Genomic DNA, 19,680 nt, shown 5'->3' with positions numbered 1-19,680 from the left:
GATGTTTATTTTTTAATGTTTATTGAGGAATCAGTGATGGCTGTCCACTTGATCTATGCCAGCCTGCATTTCTTTGAAGGAGCCGGGAATGGTACTGCTGTATTCTCACAAAGAGCCATGCGCAACAGCGGGTTCACAGTCACAGTACTGAACACCGGGTCCAGATGTTTGCTGTTATCCAAACATATATGTTTTACTCATGCAGTCTAACAGACTTTCGCTGATCAAGGCTGCTTCTGATTACCTTATCAACGATACTGTGAGAAAAAAAATATACATCAGCGTGTTCTGACAGCTGCGCCAAAAGCTCTCTGCAGTAACACACATGTAAACAGCCTCTAATTATAGTGCTGCGCTCTACAGAAATAACACTGCTGTCAGTACCATGACGGGATGGTATGTGCATGTACATAAATAGAGGTACATTCTGTCCATTAGCTGAACATCACTGCATACCAAAGCTCCTTCAAGCTGTTGCAGGAGGCTGACTGAACATTTAATGTTTTCGAGACTAAGGATTCGAGAAATCATCAAACATAGTGGGAGATAGTAAAACAATGCAGGATTGTGATGTGGAGAAAATCATCATTAATGACAGATTCATATACAGCATATGAATCCAGTAAGCATTCATATGTTTTATATGAATTCACCAAGTATTCATATGTGTTATATGAATTCACCAAGCATTCATGTGGCGGATGAATCCAGCAAGCATTCATATATGGTGTATGAATTCACCAAGCATTCATATGTGTTACATGAATTCACCAAGCATTCATATGTGTTATATTAATTCACCAAGTATTTATATGGTGTATGAATTCATCAAGCATTCATATGTATTACATGAATTCACCAAGCATTCATATGCGCTTTATGAATCCACCAAGCACTCACATGTGTTATGTGAATTCACCAGACATTCTTTTAATTAATGCTTGGTGGTTTTATGCTAAAGACTCCCTTTAACCTGGAGTCCCCTTGTCCTTATTACACAGCTCACTGTCATATCCATCCAACTACATGATGGCTCATATATTCACCATAAACCTTGAAGAATTATACCATCACCCAACATCACCCTCTGAGCATATAAATATCCCAGTGGACCATTATATTACATTATATTCAAGAACATTAAATCTGAACTGTGTTTGCCCAACGGTAAGGATTTATGTATGTGCACCTTATAAGGATACAATGAAATGAACTAGCACCTGAAGATTGTACAGATAAAAGATGTATATGTGTTGGAAGGAAATTTGTTGGAAGTGTAATTTTGTTACACTCCAATGTCTAGCCACCTAGATTGGATTGTTCTACATTTTTTCCACTTTATTGGACTTTATATTAGTAAGAACAAAATAAAGAAAAGAAGAGCTGACTCATCATTTTGCCAACAGTCTGAGACACACACATAGCTGTGTCAAGCCTGGCCTTGAACAACCCAAGGATCTCATTTCACCTGGTAATCTTCCATTGTATTAAATTATATCAGTGTGAAATGTGCCTTTAGCTCAGTTTAACTACTGCATACCCTGACTCTGCTTAAAGAACTCAACGGGAAATACAAGGTGTAATTCACCTTATTAATTTACTTTTAACTTTTTAAAACCCTCAAATAAATCTGCCTTTATTATCTTTTGCTGAAGAGAATAAAACGATTACACTGAAGGCTTTTGGGCTTTCTGTGAATGCTTTAAAAAGAGGAACTTAAGCATTTATTGCATAAAGAAACACCAAGTGAAAACTGTGACATCTCATTTAATTAATTAATTAATTAATTAATTAATTAATGGATGAATGGTGGATTTAGAGTGAAATATACAGAGTGATGGTAGTTAGTCCTGGTATAGATGAGTCTTCAGGCCACGGCGGAAGATGGGTAGTGAGGGAGAGGCTCGAAGAGGGACAGGGAGTTCGTTCCACCACTGGGGAGCTAGGGTGGAGAAGCTCTGTGATCCCTTTGCTCAGGTGGGAGGGGGTGCAAGGCACCCTGCTGCTGCAGAGCGGAGTGGTCGAGCAGGCGTACAGGATCGAATCATGTCCTGCAAGTAGATAGGGGGTGTTCACATGGCCATAGAGTTTTAATGCAGATAAAAGTGACTTCCCATGCCCTGGCTGTTAGCTGAGGTAAGCCGTAGAACCAGAATCCATGATTTTATGACTATATTTCACTAATGTGCTGGAGAGGGGTTAGGCAGGCAAACTCTACATTCAACTTCACATTATTGCGTCTGTGATATTAGAGGATTTGTAGTTTGGCTGGGCATTGTGTCCTACGTGTGTGTTGCAGTGAAATGACGAAGTCATGGGCCTGGAGCAGCTGGACTGCCCTGATGATGGGAAGGACTGCAGCGATACAAATGCTTCCGGAATGAGAATTGCTGAGAACTCTGTTGTTCGTAATTTTTATTTAAACCAATTATTGTAATGGCTGCTTATTTAACTCTACCCATATAAAAAAAATAAATAAATAAAAATTAAAAAAAAATCAGTTGCTAGCTAATCTTAGAGTTTTATAAAAGGCAATATTTAACTGAAAAGCATTTTTCATATTTGGCCATTTAAAAAAAATATATATTTATTACTCTCTGATTCTGTAATTGCATTGTGCGCTTTAGTGCTGGAGGTCTTGTCATTGTATCTTAATTAAGTCTGGGAATTTCGGTCGCCATTCACTTATGCCTGATCAGTTGACTAAATTAATCTGCGGAACCTTCGCAACAAAATTCGACTAAGTTATTTAGCCTTCCAACTGCCGTGGTAACATGGCGCCATCTAGTGGTAATAAATTAAAGTAACGTCATTGTGCTGCAGATGTGCCAACCAGCCAACGTGTACACTGCACATGAAGCGCGACGGTCCACTATCTCTGCAGAAATTTTCTGGGTCACAGAGGTGTTCAGTTAATTTTGTGCTAATTTTTGAGGTTGTATTGGGGTATTGAGCAAGTATTCTGTTAAGTGCCTGTCTGTCCCTGCTTTGACTTCCACCACTATTTTTCTTTGCCTGCGCCATTTACTCACATTTGACACTGTTCCCCTTGCCACATGAGATTATGTTTGCAGCGTTTGTGACCAATGAGCCAGTGATTTTAGCACCGGAAATGTGGCCTATCTGGAACTCTCTTAGTGGTCCCGATGCTGCTTTGGAAACTCCCACATTAAAGAGCTGTTCTCAGACCTCTTTTCTGATAGAACATCTACATTGAACCAGTCGACTAAATGCCTCAAGCATTGTTGATTAGCAGGTTTGGCTGAAATAAGCGTAAAAACGGGAGTGTATGTGCTACTGAGACTAAAAATCTCCATTTGAAAACAGGAAAATGAATGGAATTACCCAAGTCTGGAGAATAAGGGCTGTCTTACCTTTCATAAACCCGTGGATTTTTGGTTAACAAAACACATTTATGGAAACGTTAGAACAAGCATTCATCAGCAGAAGCTCCAGCCTGACGCCAGCCATATTAACTGCAGTGCCAAGAGTCTCCTTGCTGAGACCAATTAGCGACAGTGAGCGGATGTGGCTGATGGCTAATGGGAATGAAGAGCACTGTCACTAAAATGGTGAGATTGAAAGCCCTGCAGGCACAGATCACGTAATACATGAAGGTGTAAACTGTGATAATACAGCCGAGCAGAAAACAGTTAGCCAAGCAATAGCCTGCCACTGTGATTCAGTTGTATTTTATACTGCCTTGGTGACTGACTGATGCCCTAAGAGAGTGAATGAGGCCCATTAACCCCTGTTCCACCATTTCATGCCAGAGTTGTTTGAATTACTCTGAGTGATGTGTCTGTTGCCAGGTCCGCAGCCAACAGACATGGAGAGCTCCCATTTAATCATGTGAACGCAAAAGTTATGCAGATTCCAGGTCTTTCCTGCTTAACCCTTTTAGAATAACTTGTTATTTATTATACCATTGGACAATTTGGAGTACAGGTAGTTTTAACATAAAACTGAAAATGATGAAGGCAACAGTAAGAAAATTTTGAATTGCAGTGTTTGAGGGAAGTGTGTGCGGGTTCATGTGTGTATGTCTGTCATCATTTTACACACAACCCCGCAATATGGCACTCTAAGACTTTCTGTCTGCTCATAAACAAAATTATTTTCAGAGCAAAACCAAACTGAACATAACAAAATCAAACAGAGCTCAAACACAATTGAGAACAAACAGGGCAAAGGACAGTCAGGAAAGGATGGAAATCCTGAGCGTGTGACACAGGGCTCCTGCAAATGAGAGAAGGTGGTGTACCTAATACTGGATCAACAGAACAAGCATAAGCTCACCAATTCCCTCTAGTGGCCAGCTGTTATATCTTACCTATAAGGTAACCTTAAAATGCTCATTTACATGAGAAGTGAATTTAATCAGACACATATCATAGCTGGAGCGGTTTCTGGCCTGAGAATGCCCAGAACCATCCCTCAAAAACCATCTCTTACTAAACACCTCCCACTCTACTAACACCCCTACCAATTAACGCATCCTTCTCCAGGGCCGGCCCTAGGATTTTGGTGGCCCTTAACAAGTCTGTCGAGGGGGGTGGGGGGTGGGGGGTGGGGGGTGGATTCTGCTGACTGGGGGGAGGACGGTTTACTTGGTAAAATCCGTCCTACATTACATTGTTATGAAATGTTCTGTTGCTGTTCAGGGGATGAATAACGTAAATACGAAGATAACGTTATTTACCATAGATAAACATTGGATCGTGTGGCCCCCCCTCGTGGTCGTGTGTCCCCCCCTAGCGGTTGTGGCCCTAAACAACCACATAGAGCGTTTATGCCACAGGCCGGCCCTGTCCCTCTCCCAGCAAAACTCCCCACTTCCCCAAAGCATTTCCTACACCGCCATAACATCCCAGTTCCATCAAAAACTCTCCTACTCTCCCCAATCCCCCCCATATCAATGAAAGAGGTTTCATAGAGATACAAGCACTTTCCTTGGACTGCAAGTTTGGGTATTTCACTGTAAATGAGTGCTGTAGGTGAATATGCAGACATATAGTACATCACAGAATACACTATGACTACATAAATATTTTAATACAATACATGTGATTTTCACAATCACATTGTATGGTGCACAAAATATTTGTAACTTTATGACCATTTATGATGATAAACTAGAACACTTTCTGTGTGGATAAATTTTGTCTTTTTCGCAGTGGATTATAACTGCAAAGCCGATGAATAGTTTATGCCGAGTGTGAATATTTCAGCAGAGCGTGATGGAAGCTTATCTCCCGCCCATCGCTCCAGTATGCAGATCAAAGTCTGGCCTAGATTCCCTTCGTTCAGCTCACACATGGCATGCATTGAAATATTTACACTTTTTGCTTCAACTTTTAATATTTGTCTTCTTTTCTCAAATTAAATCCAGGGTGTTAATTGAGAGAATGGCAAACCCAATAAAGGTAGCCTGGGAAAAAGTAACAGAGACTTAAAAAAAACAAAACAAAAAAAATGTTTTGATATTTTTCATTTGCTTCAAAGAGTAGAAAAGTCTGGATGGAGTGTCTTCTGCTGGTTTGTATGCCTAGGTGAACAATCCACTTTCCAATCGATAGGGTGAAATTTCTGCAGTCTTGGTAGAGTAGAAATTCTGTGATTTTGTTCATTTACCATTTTGTTTGCGTTAAAATAATATGACCCAGGAGAAGGTCACACGATATGAAAATATGAAACCTGCAGCCAGGGCTGGGCTGGGACTGGGGGAGAGATAGCGATTATAAATTAGAATGGTGGGGGGGCAGAGGGGGGATGGGGGGGGGGGGGGGGGGGTTGCGGTCTCAACTCAGATGGTGGGGGCAGGAAGTGGGTGAGGTTGGGGGGCGATTGCAATCACAGCCCCAAGTTCACCAGCCCACATCTTCCAGGAGTGCCAGATGGCCAGTCCAGCTGTGCCTGTAGCAGCAGGCTGACCATGGTAGACTCAGCTTTGGTCTGGTATGAGCTACTAGAACCAGACAGGGAGAAGACAGGTGTGTCCAGGCGAGCCAGGCGGAACCGAGGGTGGCATGATGGAGTGGGGCATTGCTGAGAATGGCAGAGGTGTAAAATAAAACAAAAACACATTCTCAAAATCATCCTCTCCACTGCACCTTAGCAAATTATTCTCACCACTCCTAACTTGCCACTACTATTACTTATCACATGCATGAGCTAAAGTCAAACAAACTTCAGTTATCCTTGAAAGATCTCAACCTATTATAAAGAGAAACGTTGAAGCTCAGTTTAATTTTATTGGTAGTTTTTTTTAAATAGGTTTTTCTTCTGGCTACAGCAAGACTCGCGCAAGACAGAAGACTTGTGAAACAGTGAAAGCGTTAAAAAAAATCTGCCTACACAGTAGTAATGCGTGTGCGTGTGTGTGTGCATGCGCGTGTGAATGTGTGTGTGTGTGCGTGTGTGAGCTCCATTCCATAAATGGATCCTGAGATTGTTTTTTTTCAGTACTGAGATACCTGAGCTGATGGAATATCATGGCTGCCTGACTGGATTATGGGCATGTGGATTAAAGAGGCTTAGTCTTATTTAATGGCCCATTTCTTTCATTCTGCTGAAAAACCTGCACATTTTATGTCAGTGTACCATTTAGAGGTGAATGGTCGACCATATAATTCCGTGAACCAGTTACAGAAGCAACAGCAACAAAGGCAGAAATATGAGACGATGAGAGGGCATCGCAGTGCCCACTAACAGCACGGCCCTCCCCAGCAGTGAGTGAGATGTGTTTTGCTGGGGCCACTGAGGGCCTGGACGTGTCTGGGGATTAACTGAAGGTTAATTGTGGTTGTGAGAACCAAAGTGTTTCAAACAGAGGAGAGAAAAGGGGTCCGTCGCTTCAAAACAGAGGGATATGAGGGGGTCCGATAATGGATTATCCACCCCTACCCACCCCTCCACCGTCCCCAGTGTTCTGTGACAGTGACATATGAGGAAAATGAACTGAACAGGCTCGTAAAGGTCAAAAGCAACCTCCCACCCCTTTATTTTTCCAGTGCCCCACTCCTCCGCCGATCCCCCTCTTCACACGGCCTTTCTCGGCCCACGGCCCAAACTTCATTTCACAGATGACGGGCTTCTGCCTCTAATCCAGCCGCTGTCAGGAAGGGGAGGCCTGGCCGGGGCTTTTAACTCTAATCAGCTCTTCAAATGAGAGCTCCCCCCTCACCCCCACCACCACCACCAAGATGACATTTTCTATGATTCCAAAAGCCTGTGAGAGGGACGGGAAGAGGTTGAGGTGGGGAGGTGGGAGGGAGGGGGAAGGGCGGTGGCTTTGGGAATGCTTGGTCAAGGATGTGGATGTGGGGGGTCGGGGGTTAGGGGGAGGGGGGAGGGAGGACGCCGGACGTAATTTCCCGGCGCGGCGAGGGGCCGCCCAAACTGCTGCTTCCAATCAATCAGGGCTGCAGGAGAGGGCCGCGGCCGTCAGCCATGGAGATGTCCGCGCTAATGCGTCTGCCGCCGCCCCCCGTTCCCGCCTGTCAACCCCCGGACACCCCACGCCGCCCGCGTCTGTCTGCTCCCTCCCCCGATTCATCCATCTCCCCCTCATTCTCCTCCCTTCTTCTCTCTCTCTCTCCCTTTGTCTCAGTGTGGCATTTAGTGTGCCATTGTTATGCCTTTGCTTTGCTATGCTATGTGGCTGCTAAATAATCTAAAAAGGCACAGCCATGGGCTTTCTGCCAGGTTAACTGAGATGCTGAGTATTTCCTCTGTTTTGGACGTTTTTATTTTTCCCCAAAGAGAGAGACAGAGGAGCTGTGAGGCTTCTTTGAGATCTTCTTTTGGGGAATGGTCCTCATTTTAACCGGTTAACTGTCCACCCAGGCCTATGAAAACAGGTTTGAATGGGGTTTAATACATTGCTCTAGGTCTGGACCCAGTAACTTTTACCACCTCAGAGAGACACATATGTCTGTGTCCTGCTGAAAGAGAAATGTATTCTTTGTTCTCTGTCTGATATGAGTTTTACACATATCCCTGTTTTTATGCTTTACTCCTTTATTAAGGAATAATCATATATGATACAATTGAATATCAGACATACAAAACTCAACCCAAACAGGTTATGAATGTGTGGGGGTTGGTGGAAGGAGTGTATGGGGGTTGGTGTTGTGGGTGTGTGGGGATGGGTGTAGGGCGTGTGTGGGGATTGGTGTATGAGGTGTGTGAGGGAACATCTGAACAACCCCTGGATGACCCATTACCATGCAACATGCATACTTTTCAAATATGATTTTCATCGTAGGGCGCTATGAATCAAGATGAGCTGTCTTTGACAGGTAATCCCATCTTTTGACTGGCAGGGGGTTAGGTAACTGCCGTTCACTCATTAAACCCAATGAGCAGTCTGGAAACCTGAGGGGAAACAAAGGTAATATTTGGAGGAGCAGCACTGTGCTAGGCAGGGTAGCAGAACCAGCAGAGAAAGAAGAATAAATTGTCAATTGACATGAATAATTACTGTGCCCAGATAATGTAATTGCAGTGGTTTTGTAAAGCTATATTTTCAACGCAGCATTCGGCATTAGCAGCTCCATAATTATTTAGGCACTACAAACTTAATTATCCCTGCTAGCACAAAACCCTCCACTTGATTGCTAACAATTTCCATCTTATATGGCAATTATTTACATTCTAATCACAGGCATTAGAAAGAGAACACTTGTTTTTGTTCTTCCAATATAATTTTCTCTTCTCATCCCCAAAATAGTTTTTATTAATTTATCCTCTTGTCTTTGCAAATCACGCAAGCATTAATGTTACTGTATGTACTCATTCATTGTTCCTGTTTTGTCTCCAGCTCTTTGGTATTTTTCCTGGCCACACCTTCCAAACTTGTAAATAAATAATAATACTACCAGCCCCTGTAGCTGCTATGATTTATGACTGAAGTGTGAAACTCATTTTTCCCATCTCCGTGTATGCCCGCCTTCAGGCAAACTCAGAATCTGATTGGCTGGAGACAATTCTAAAATGCTCAATTTTAGCATGTGACTGCAGTTATTTTTCTGTCCTGTTTCTTGAAAGAGTGACCAAATGGAGTCTGCACATTCTAAATGATCCAGTCCTCCTCCAAAATCACACAGGGGTATTGGTGTAAAAACGTAGCAAGTTGGCTAGATAAAAATGTGGGTAAATATGGCTGGGTAAAGTTTAGGATTTAGCAATGCGTAAAACAGGTGAGTAAAGGTGTAGGTGTTTGTGTATGAAGCTATATATTCTTTGAATAGTAGATACATATTATTTGAATAATTTACATAAATGGGATAAGATTATGCTTGCCCTATGGTTTTGTAACTCTTTTTTTTTTACAATTGTATTACTTTTATATTTTTTATAACTATCTCCAGTTTTACTATTGTACACCTGTAAAGCACAATAGCTGCAGTAGCCATGCTTATGCCAATTACTGTAGCTTAACTAAACAGTATTATGGGGATTACAACCCCATAGAGGGGACCTGTATAGAGTTTAGCTTTGAACTGTGCATTAAAGGTATCAAAGTTAGGATATTTTATTATTACAACATAGTCTAAATGTACCCATGAATTACTTAATGTGGTAAAGCCACAATAGGCTCTTAACTGTTTTCAAAATGATCAATTTCTGCATTGTCACAAAACTAAAATTATGACTGAAATAGACTAGCCACAGAAATCTGCCACCAAATTTCACACTGTCTCCACTCTCCAGCAAGAGGAAGCTATAGACCCTTTTAGACAGCATGTGGAGCAGCAGGGCTGCCGGTACGTTTGTGAGACCCGTTGCTCATGCTCTTCTGCAAATGAGTCTGCTTTCACTGTGGCAGTCCTACTAATGTTCCCGCTAATGTCTCTCTGCAGTCAGCCGCCACAACGCTGCAGTGCTCCACAGTTCGGCTTCCACTTCCATTTTTACCCCATTACCTGGACCCTGAATAATGGGCTCTGTTCTTTTAGTCTGAAGGCCTGTGTCAAAAAGGGGAGGTGGTCCTCTGCAGATAAATAAATGAGTTACTTCTAAATAAAAGGATTACCACCAGATGAAATGAATATGTTACACATCCAAAAAATTAGTGCAAAGCAAGAAAGACAAGAGTGCATTCTCTTCATTTTAATTTTCTTTTTCTTATTAAGTCCATTTTAACAGACCACATTCTTTTTGCCTTGGAGTACCTCGACTTTCTTACATTGTGAAGGTTTGTGTCCCGAATGGTCCTTCTCATAGAAAATGCATAGAAAAATATGGTTTTCATAGACAGTAGGTTTCAGGAGAGTGACAATCTTTTTTGGAATTGTTTTGTCTCCCTCAGGGAGCTCGGGGACACTGAAATGAATCAGAATGGAGGTACTGTACCACACCCCACAAACTCAAACGTCCAAAAGAGTTCATTTGATTCTCTATGCATTGGATAGGATATAATGTATGTATTTGATGCCTTATGTATCTGGAGCTGTATTTATTATATACAGAGGCTATTTCACACTAAATGTATCTGATCCTGTTTGTATTTGATAATGAATGTATTTGATGCTATAGTTTATATTGCTGTATGACATATGTATTTGGTGCTGTATGTGCTTTTGGGGGGTGTAAAGCTCCATTTGTTCTTTAGGTGTGCTGCACCACAGGGAACGAGTGTCCTGCTTGCAGTTTGCAGCTGTCTCAGGATGGCTTATTCTAAGCACTTTCAGCAGAAATACAAATACACACAAATATGCACAAACACACACACACACGTGCACATACACATGGAGTCTCAGCGGGCCCAATCTGTGTGTAAACTAAAAATGCATTTGTTGAATAGTAAATTCCATTGATGTGATTATGATAAAAATATTAATCTACAAAATTTTTGTTTAGCCAATGATTACTGTAATGACAAGGGACATTTTACCTATGCTATACTCTTACCCATTTTTTACCTACGATACACATTTAAAGCATCCTTACTTATGTGACTCCTTTCCCTAAACACTCATTTTTGTGAATCCTTTTTCCCAAGAATTGTTTGGCTGTTCTGTCTCAGTAATTCATCATGGCTTTCGGCTGCTTGATTTCTGTTTGTCTCAGTACATATGTTTTTTCATTTTCTGTCCTTGAATTGATGTATTGATGCCAGAACATCATCACCATACAGGATAGAGGGAAGGGAGAGAAGGATGGAGAGAGGGAGCGAAAGACAAAATCACATTAAATCAGCACCATTTTGAGAAGTGAATGGAGAACAGCCATTGCCTGTCTTCATCGCCTGTAATCAATCTCCGCAGCTACTGCATCCATACAGTGCTGTCTATCTATTTACTTATGTCTCCATCCACCTGTATTATATACCCATTTAGCATTTGTATGCACCCATTTGCTTTTGAATGCACTTGACTCTCATTTCACGCCCTTTTACAGTGGTGGTTATGCCTTTTTGTTATATCTGAGAGCTCTGTGACCTTGCGATGCTTTAATCTGTACCTCAGTGAGCTGCTCTCTCAGTTCTTGGCTCTGTGTGATTCACTGTTTTTCTAGATTGGAGTTGGACTGATGTGACACGTGGGCTGTCTTTATATGGGACGGGATCCTTTCAGCCCCAGAGGTCCTGACGCCAGTGTCAGAGACAGAGAGAGAGAGCACGCCCCTCGTCCGCCTACCCCATCAGCGCAGACAGGGAACTTACCTTAAATCTGTAAAACATTTGACACCTGGAATCTAACAATATTTCAAATAAAAAAGGCATTTGGGATGGAAATCCTGACTTACCGTTAAAATTAAAACAAGTTATATTTGTACTGATGATTTCATGTGCCCAAAGGCACAATAATAATGTATTAAATGCGATATAGTAAAAGAGCAATCAACAGCTAATGAGTACACCTGATTTAAATTGGCATGTATCCTACCCATTCACTCATTCAAGAACCAAAAACAGGCCTGGGATAATAATAAAATATTTTAGTCTGAACTGAGGGTTTACAGTTTTCATCTGCTATGGACACCATGGCCACGTTTCCTTGACAAGGAATTTCAGTATAGTGCTGGAATTCCAGTTCACCAGAGCTCCAGCAATATACTGCACTATACAATCTGGACTTTCACTATTCCAGTTAATTACCTCAATTGTATCCTGCTGAATCCAGTTTAATTGCTGTGATAGATCCTTTTATTATATTTCCATTACATTCCATTTTGCAGCTACTTTGCACCAGGCTGGCCAGTAGATGATGGGCTCCCCCTCTAGTCAGGTTCCTCCTGAGATTTCTTCCCATTGGGGAGTTTTTTTCTCACCGCCATTTGAGGGGTTTTCTCTCCACTTGTAGTTTTTTTTTTCCTCAGGTGCTTGCTTTTTTGGGGTCCAGGCCTTATTTTTTGCTCTTTTTCAACTTTTTTGTGACAGTTCTCTGTAGAAAGCACTAATTGACTTGATTTGATTTCCTCTCAGTTGACCTTAATTTCCTCTCACCTGACCTTAATTTCCTGTCAGTTGACCTTCATGTCCTCTCAGTTGACCTTAATCTTGCTGCAAATGTGAGGGCACATAAACTATATGACCAAAAGTATCTGGATACCCCTCGGTCTGGGGCTGTTATGGTTTGGGCGAGACCACAGTTCCAGTGAAGGCAAATCTGAATTCTGTGCCTCCCCAACAGTTTAGGGAAGGCTCTTTCTTCCTTAAACCTCAGTAATGCTCTTCTGGATGAATGGAAGCAAATCCCAGCAGCAATGCTCCAACATAGTATGAAGTATGAAGCCTTCCCAAAAGAGTGGAGGTTGTTATAGCAGAAAAGTGTGGACCAACTCATATTAATGCCCATAATTTTGACTGGATTGAATGCAGATGTTGAGATGTTGGATGTCAGGTGTCCACATACTTTTGGCCATGAAGTGTACCTGTTTATAGTATAAAAAAAAAATTAAGCATTGAAAAAGTCATTAAAAGTGCCGCAGCTGTTATTTCAATAGAAAAAATGACAATGTCACAGAATTCATGTAAAACTAGAAGAGTGCACTCAGTAGAGTGCAGATCTCCACCAGGCATTCCAAATGGAAGCAGTTGTCGATCACTTGCGGCCCCTAGCGGCCGGTTAGGAGTTAGCACTCAATCTATTTCAATGGACAGCAATGATGGAAATTAATTCAAATAAAATACTTGTCGTTGACTGATTTGCAAAATATTCGAGAATTCGGGTCCTCGGCCTGCTGTCAGCATTTACAACAAATATTAGACTGATTGGACCAGTAGTATGCAAGATTAGCTGCGGACAGAGACACAGACACACGCACACACAAACACATGCAACCAAACGCATGATCCCCTCCAGGCACCGCTGGCGGAGATAATAAAAAATTAGGCTGCCCCATATTTTTATGGCATTAGAAATAAAATTGAAATGTTAACTACTGTGAACTCTTAACATTGATTTGAGTTTGGAGTATAATACCTTTCAATACTGTAATTCACTAGAAATGTCAGGTTTACCTATTTGCAGAGAAGCTTTTTGAGAAGACTTTTGTGCTTTTAAGACTCATTCCTGAAAGAGATCTATTTTAATTAAGGTGAAATAATTTTAAAAATGTAAAGCTGGGTTGGTTTTCTTTCGTTTCAAAGTCATAGAACTGCTTAAAATGAGCACATTTTCAGCTATGGGTATGGGTCATATGCTGTATTTAAATGTCCCACCCTTGTGATGTAATTATGTAGGGAAAACAGAGGACCCCAGAGAATCCCAAAAGCTGAAACAGTTCAACAGTTTTCCCATGCCATTTTTAAATAACGACACAAATAAGCAAAGACCATAGATAATTGCCAAGGACAATAACACACACACACACACACACACACACACACACACACACGCCCATCAAAAAGCTCTAAGAATAAGTAAGTTCATCTGACTGTTTTATTTGAATACAAACCGCTGGCACTGACACAAGAGGGTTAGAACAGGGCTGCCCAACCCTGGAGATTTACCGTTCTGTAGGCTTTCACTCCATTATAATTATGTCTCTCTTTTGCATGTTGTTCGCCCTGTTTTCCTCCAATGAACTTTATATAATACAATAACAGAATTCAACATAACAAAACACCAGTGGAGTAAGTCCCCGTGAGGAAATCTAGCAGGCAATTTAACCAAAAAAACAACAAAAAAAAAACAACCATATAATTTCAACAAACTGCAATCTTTACATTCATGGCAATACTAATGGTGTACATCTGCAGTTATAATGAATAACTTAAATGTAAAAATAAATAAAAAATTCAGGGAAATAAAGAAAATGATGCTGTACATACCTGGTCGTAGTAGTTTAAAGGAACTAATGCACTAGTGTGGGTACACTCCCTGAGGACCAGTCAGTGATAGATCCATTGCAGTGGTACAGGTCACAGGGTCACAGGTTCACAAGGTCACAGGAGTTACAAATTTTATGGCTACACCTTCTGTGACAGTGTCACAGATCTATCGACCTGCACTCAAGGTTGAGCTTTCAGTAAATAATTCAAAATTCAGACTTAAATTTTTTATTTTTTTTTTGTAAATGATTTTGCAGTCAAAAATAAAGTCCAGGACACTTACAGTACAGGACACAGAACCAAGAACCAGAACCACTGCCTGCATCTTGTATGCATACACATATATATAATAATCAATTATCAACTTAAGAATATGGAATTTCCATCTATTTAAATAGGTTTTATGGGAAGGGACAAATATTCTCTCAGCCAACAGTTCTTTTTCAGTGAAATATTTTGGTTCAGTGTAAATGGGTTAAATCCCACAAAGACTGCCTGAATATTTCCACTAGGATATTCACACTTTTGAAATATTGCATGCAATATTGTTCCTCAAACCAACAGAAAGGTCAATTTCATTGTGTTGTAACCCTATTATAGTTTGTGTTTCTTAACAAAAGATCATAAGCGCTTTCAAATTCAAACAGGAATTCATAACAGATAGCATGCCCTGTTTGAGGACATGGTAATAAATCTTTCTCTGTGTGGGCCGTAGCATTAGCCTGGACATTGATTCACTGTCGGTAGTGGATTAATTTAATTATAGACTGCAATGTTTTGAAGGGGTTTTTTTTTTCAAACAAAGCTCCACCACCACAATTAATAGAAGCTGCATCTGGGAGGAGAAGAAGGTTTGCCATTTGGGGTGGGGGAGAGAGGGTGGGGGGGGGGGTGGGGGGTGGGGGGCGGAGATGACAGATCTGTTATGCTGTATTCACTCAGATAACGACTGATGTAAAAGTGTGTCCATCATGCAAATGAGATAAAAGCTCTCAATGATTAATAAGGTTAATGTGACAGAGTGGTTATCAGTGTGAAGTACATTATACAAGAGGAAAGATAAATGGCTGATAAAATCATTAACTGCAAGGAGCCTGGGAGGCAATCAATGTAAACTGAAGTACAACAATCATCCTGTCAGTGCCCATCGTATCTGCGTATTGATTGTGTCAGGTGTCAAAAACGCTATCCGATTTAACCAGCAGATTAATACTAGCAATTGTCAAACTACACCCATAAAATGAATAAAATGGCACCATGTTACAACTTCTGAGTGGCTTTACAGTCATAACGCTTGAAGACATTGTGTTAGCAAACATACCACAGCTGTTTGAGTAAATGAGCATATGAAAGTTTTCATGAAAAAGAAAGGAAACTTGAACTTTATTCAAGTCAAAGGAAGTCAGTAACTGGCCGACTTTAATGATCTTCTCCAACGGCACAGTGGAAGAACACAAACCACACATTGATATGCTTCACTTTCTCTTGCCCATTGCTACCTGAGATTTAATGCCTTGCCAATTGAATGCCTCCAACAAATTGAAACATTGATTTTTGATATTTGATATTGCAGTGACGATCATTGTTTCACGTTAATATCTTCATCCCGAACTGATTTCCGAAACTCAAGAAGCACAAACAGTACACCCTGAGATCTCTTTGTGAGTGGAATAAATAAAGGATGTACACACAGACACAATTTCAACAAAGGTGTTCATACACAGACACGTGGTTAGTACAAAATTACACTGTGCCAAGAAGAGACCATCCATGAACGCTTTGCTATGAGGCTGCAGTCATGTTTAGCCCTGTGTTGCTGCAATATTACCGCTGTGGCAAAGATATAACTAATTAATTTTTTTTTGTCAACTGTCAGGTTTTGACAAATAGGAAGAATAGAATAAAATAAGTTTTGGCTGTCAATCACTCTCTGAAACATCATGACATGTAATCCATCTGTGCGCTTGAAAGCATCACAAACTGTAATACAACAGGGAGTCCTCACAATGCCTGTCAATCCATGTTAACACAGAAAGTGCAGTCCTCACAACGCTTATCGCTCCATGTTAACACACAGAGTGGGGTTCTCACATTCCCCAGCACAGCAGGTTCCCAGCATCTGTGATATCAAACATCAGGAGCCGTGACATTGGCACCTGTCCCTGAAACACACATGATCCCCAGACCACCAGAGTGTGAAATGAAAGTTTACAGACTTTCTTCAAAGAGATTTGGCCTTTTTTAATCTGATTTTTTTTTTTTTTAACAGATGAACAACTAATCACTTAAAATAAAACGAAGTCCCCAAACAGCAGCAAAACTTGTTTGATTCTTTCTCTGCACCTGCTGCAAGCTTTCACACAGTTGAACGCCCATAACAGCATCATTACGAACCACCCTCAGGGGGACAGCTCAGAAATGATGCTAATTTCATGCAAATTAGCGAATCTAGAATAACTTGTTTTGATGTTTCTGTCATGTGAATTATTGTAATGATTAGTACAACATCTTCAGAAATCACTGGCACCCCTTCATAGGAAACACTGAGGTTGATTGTCTGTTATAACCAATTAATATATCCTCCTGAGGCCCAACAATTCAGTTTTGTCCCCAGCAGGGGATATTGTTCTCTGGTCTTAATCTCAAAAACCGAAAAAACCATAAATTCAACTTTGCTGAAACTTAAACTCCAAAGGACATTTAATGAAAAGAATATTAATAATATTTTCTTTTAAAAAAATCATTTCAAATGTGTGAAATGTGTTTTTGCCATTCAAGACAATTGTGTTATAAAATAAAATACTTTATATAACATTATACTAGGGGTTTCAAAAGGATATGTATCCCCTCCAACCAACATGCCAAACATCATACAAACAACCTCTTGAAAACCACCTTTTCAGACTACACCTAAACGTTCAATTAAATAAAATTACATTTAGCAGTTTTTAGGTACTTTCTAGAATCTAGATGATCCATGGCAAATATTGTGGTGATCCGTTCAACAGCCTAGGAGTTTCAAATGTGATTTTCAAAAAAATTTGAATATAGGGGGAAATCCAATGAGGCAGACATTTACAGGGGTGGGCATGTTCAGCTCGCCAGGACCTAAGGATTATGGGGAAAAAAGAATCGTGTCTCTTGGTCAGTGGTTCCCAAACTCGGCCCTGGGGCATGCTGGTTTTCGTTCCAGCCACAATTGCAATCCAAGAAGTTTAACAGGATGTTAATTTTCCTTAATTAGGTACTTTTCGTGTTTAAAGGAATTATTTACCCTCATAAACCACGTTTATGTCAGAAATAGCTTTGCACCCCATAAAGAATAAAATTCCCATGTTCATTTTTTTTTTTTAATATTGCAAACAATTACTTAAAAAGAGTGTTTTTTTTTTGTTGTTGACCAAACTAAAGACTAAAGGTCAATCATTATGACCCTAATTAGGGTGTTGAACAAACACATTTAATTTCTTTAATAATTTTGTCCATAAACCAGCGCAATGCAGGTTTGGATTGTTGCCATTTTGACTTTTAATGATTAATTATCTTCCAGTTGGCTAGTTTTAGTGGACAGGTGTCCACACTTTCTCCAATTATGAGTGTACTGATTCACCGGTCTTTAATTTGATCAGTTAAAAAATAACTTACCTCCTTTTATGCATCTGTTTGCAATATCATACAATAAGCACAATATGAACATGGGAACTTTATTCTTCGTGGCATACATGGCTTTTTCTCACATAATGTGGCCTCAGATGGAAAATAATTCCTCTAATCACGAAGAGCACCTAATTAAGAAAAATTAACAGCTTGTAAAATTCTGAGATTGCAAATGTGGTTGGAACGAACACCAGTTTACGCAGGGGGGCACACACAGTAGTGTCAGAAGAATTGCACAGTCTTCCAGGGGTGGCACAGTAAGTGGAAAATAAATATTTTTTCTTAAAGGGGGGCGATGTTCAATTAGATATAATTTTATATTTGCGACACTAAAGCAATACAAAATGGAAAATATCTTCATATACCCAAACTGAGACTTTTCAATGCCGACGGTACGGTATTTTAACAGCAGCTGTAAGTATCCAAATAACTCTTGAAAAAGCGTATTGCAGCTGAAAGTATTCGATATTCTCACAGACCACCTTAGACAAAAATATTGTATATACCCCTTTGTTTTGTTTTTTAACGCACGCGACTGTTAATTTAATCATTTACATTTTTATTTTTATTTATTTATTTATTTAGTGTAATGAATGCATAAGGCTCTCAAAGACGGACTTGCACATTTGGGACGCGTAGCAGCCTGCTAATTGGTCGGAAATTGTGTCAGTCACCGGTTACTGCTGCGGTCCTCCTTCAGTGTACCGTGCTCTGCAAGCTGCGCTCTCTGGCGGCTCCACAGCACCGACGCTAGCAGAGAGAAGCCGCGCATGATCCCGAAACACAATGCTGTTTGGGTCTTAGAGCGCCTCTGTTCATCCGCAAAGGAGAAAAAGAACAGGGAAAAATCTACCTACACGTACTGCGAGCGAGAGAGGCACACCGACCGCAGGAAACGTCAAATCTGGGAAATAAATTAAATAATTGTTGGACGAGCAGAGAACAAGAAAGGATTGCGTTATTTTTGCGTTATTAACAGCACTTAGGTTGTACAGCAATCTTTATTTTCTTCAACCTTAAAAATGTCATCGTCTGGTAAAGACAACAGCGGTGCTCATGCTAATTACGTGGGACCATATCGTTTGGAGAAGACGCTCGGGAAAGGACAGACAGGTTTGTCTCTTGAATCATTTTAAATTGCCTTTCCCTTTCAAAGGTGGTATCGCTGTGTCCCTCTCCGTCTCAGCTCGCTGGTTGGTTATAATTGTTGAAATGTATTGCTTCGTATTTGGTGATTTTGGGATTGTAACAGCCTGGGTTATTGGGTTATCGACAGTTTTGGGCTTGGGATTCTTATACTATTGCTTGTTGTGAATGTATTACGCTTGAGGTCTCCAAAGGACGAGCAACATTGTACGCTATTATTATTATTATTATTATTATTATTTTGTTTTTGCTCTGTAATTCTCTCTGGGGCGGTCTCCGGAATTCTTCAGAATTCAAGGTGGATTATTCTCATGGAAACTGGAAATCCGGGCATAGGCTATTGATTATATTAAGAAAATTAACTTATTCCCTGTAGTTGCGTTCGCTGTGCTTCTGCGCTTTGAGATATGTGCAGGCTATGAAGTCAGTGATTTTCATTTGCCATTTTATGCTACAATTCCACATTTACTGGAGTTGTTACAGAGTGTTACGTTGTAAACCAATATTTTTAACAGAATCTTCGAGGTTATTTTGCATGGCAATAATGTAAAAGTGTGATATGAAGAAATTATGAACACGAGCATAATATCCTG

At 40.5% G+C, this 19,680-nt stretch overlaps 1 protein-coding gene across 7 annotated transcripts in view; it reads left to right on the top strand.

Annotated features, from left to right (window-relative positions):
* Window positions 1–18,139: 18,139 nt before the first annotated feature.
* Window positions 18,140–19,680, top strand: part of LOC118227886 (serine/threonine-protein kinase BRSK2-like) — a 109,203-nt gene continuing 107,662 nt past the window's right edge. For 2 of the 7 annotated variants that reach the window (XM_035418894.1, XM_035418893.1), the window contains exon 1: window positions 18,631–19,054. In XM_035418894.1, the coding sequence (XP_035274785.1) occupies window positions 18,964–19,054 (91 nt within the window). In that variant the 5' untranslated portion in view covers window positions 18,631–18,963. Of the gene's footprint in view, window positions 18,199–18,628; window positions 19,055–19,680 lie in introns of those variants that run through there. The other 5 variants (XM_035418898.1, XM_035418897.1, XM_035418895.1 and 2 more) reach the window with 4 other exon arrangements.

This window comes from Anguilla anguilla, chromosome 5 (assembly GCF_013347855.1).
Source record: "Anguilla anguilla isolate fAngAng1 chromosome 5, fAngAng1.pri, whole genome shotgun sequence".
NCBI classification, from domain to species: domain Eukaryota; kingdom Metazoa; phylum Chordata; class Actinopteri; order Anguilliformes; family Anguillidae; genus Anguilla; species Anguilla anguilla.
The sequence above is the reverse complement of the archived record's forward strand: the minus strand, read 5'-3'. Positions and strand labels throughout refer to the sequence as shown.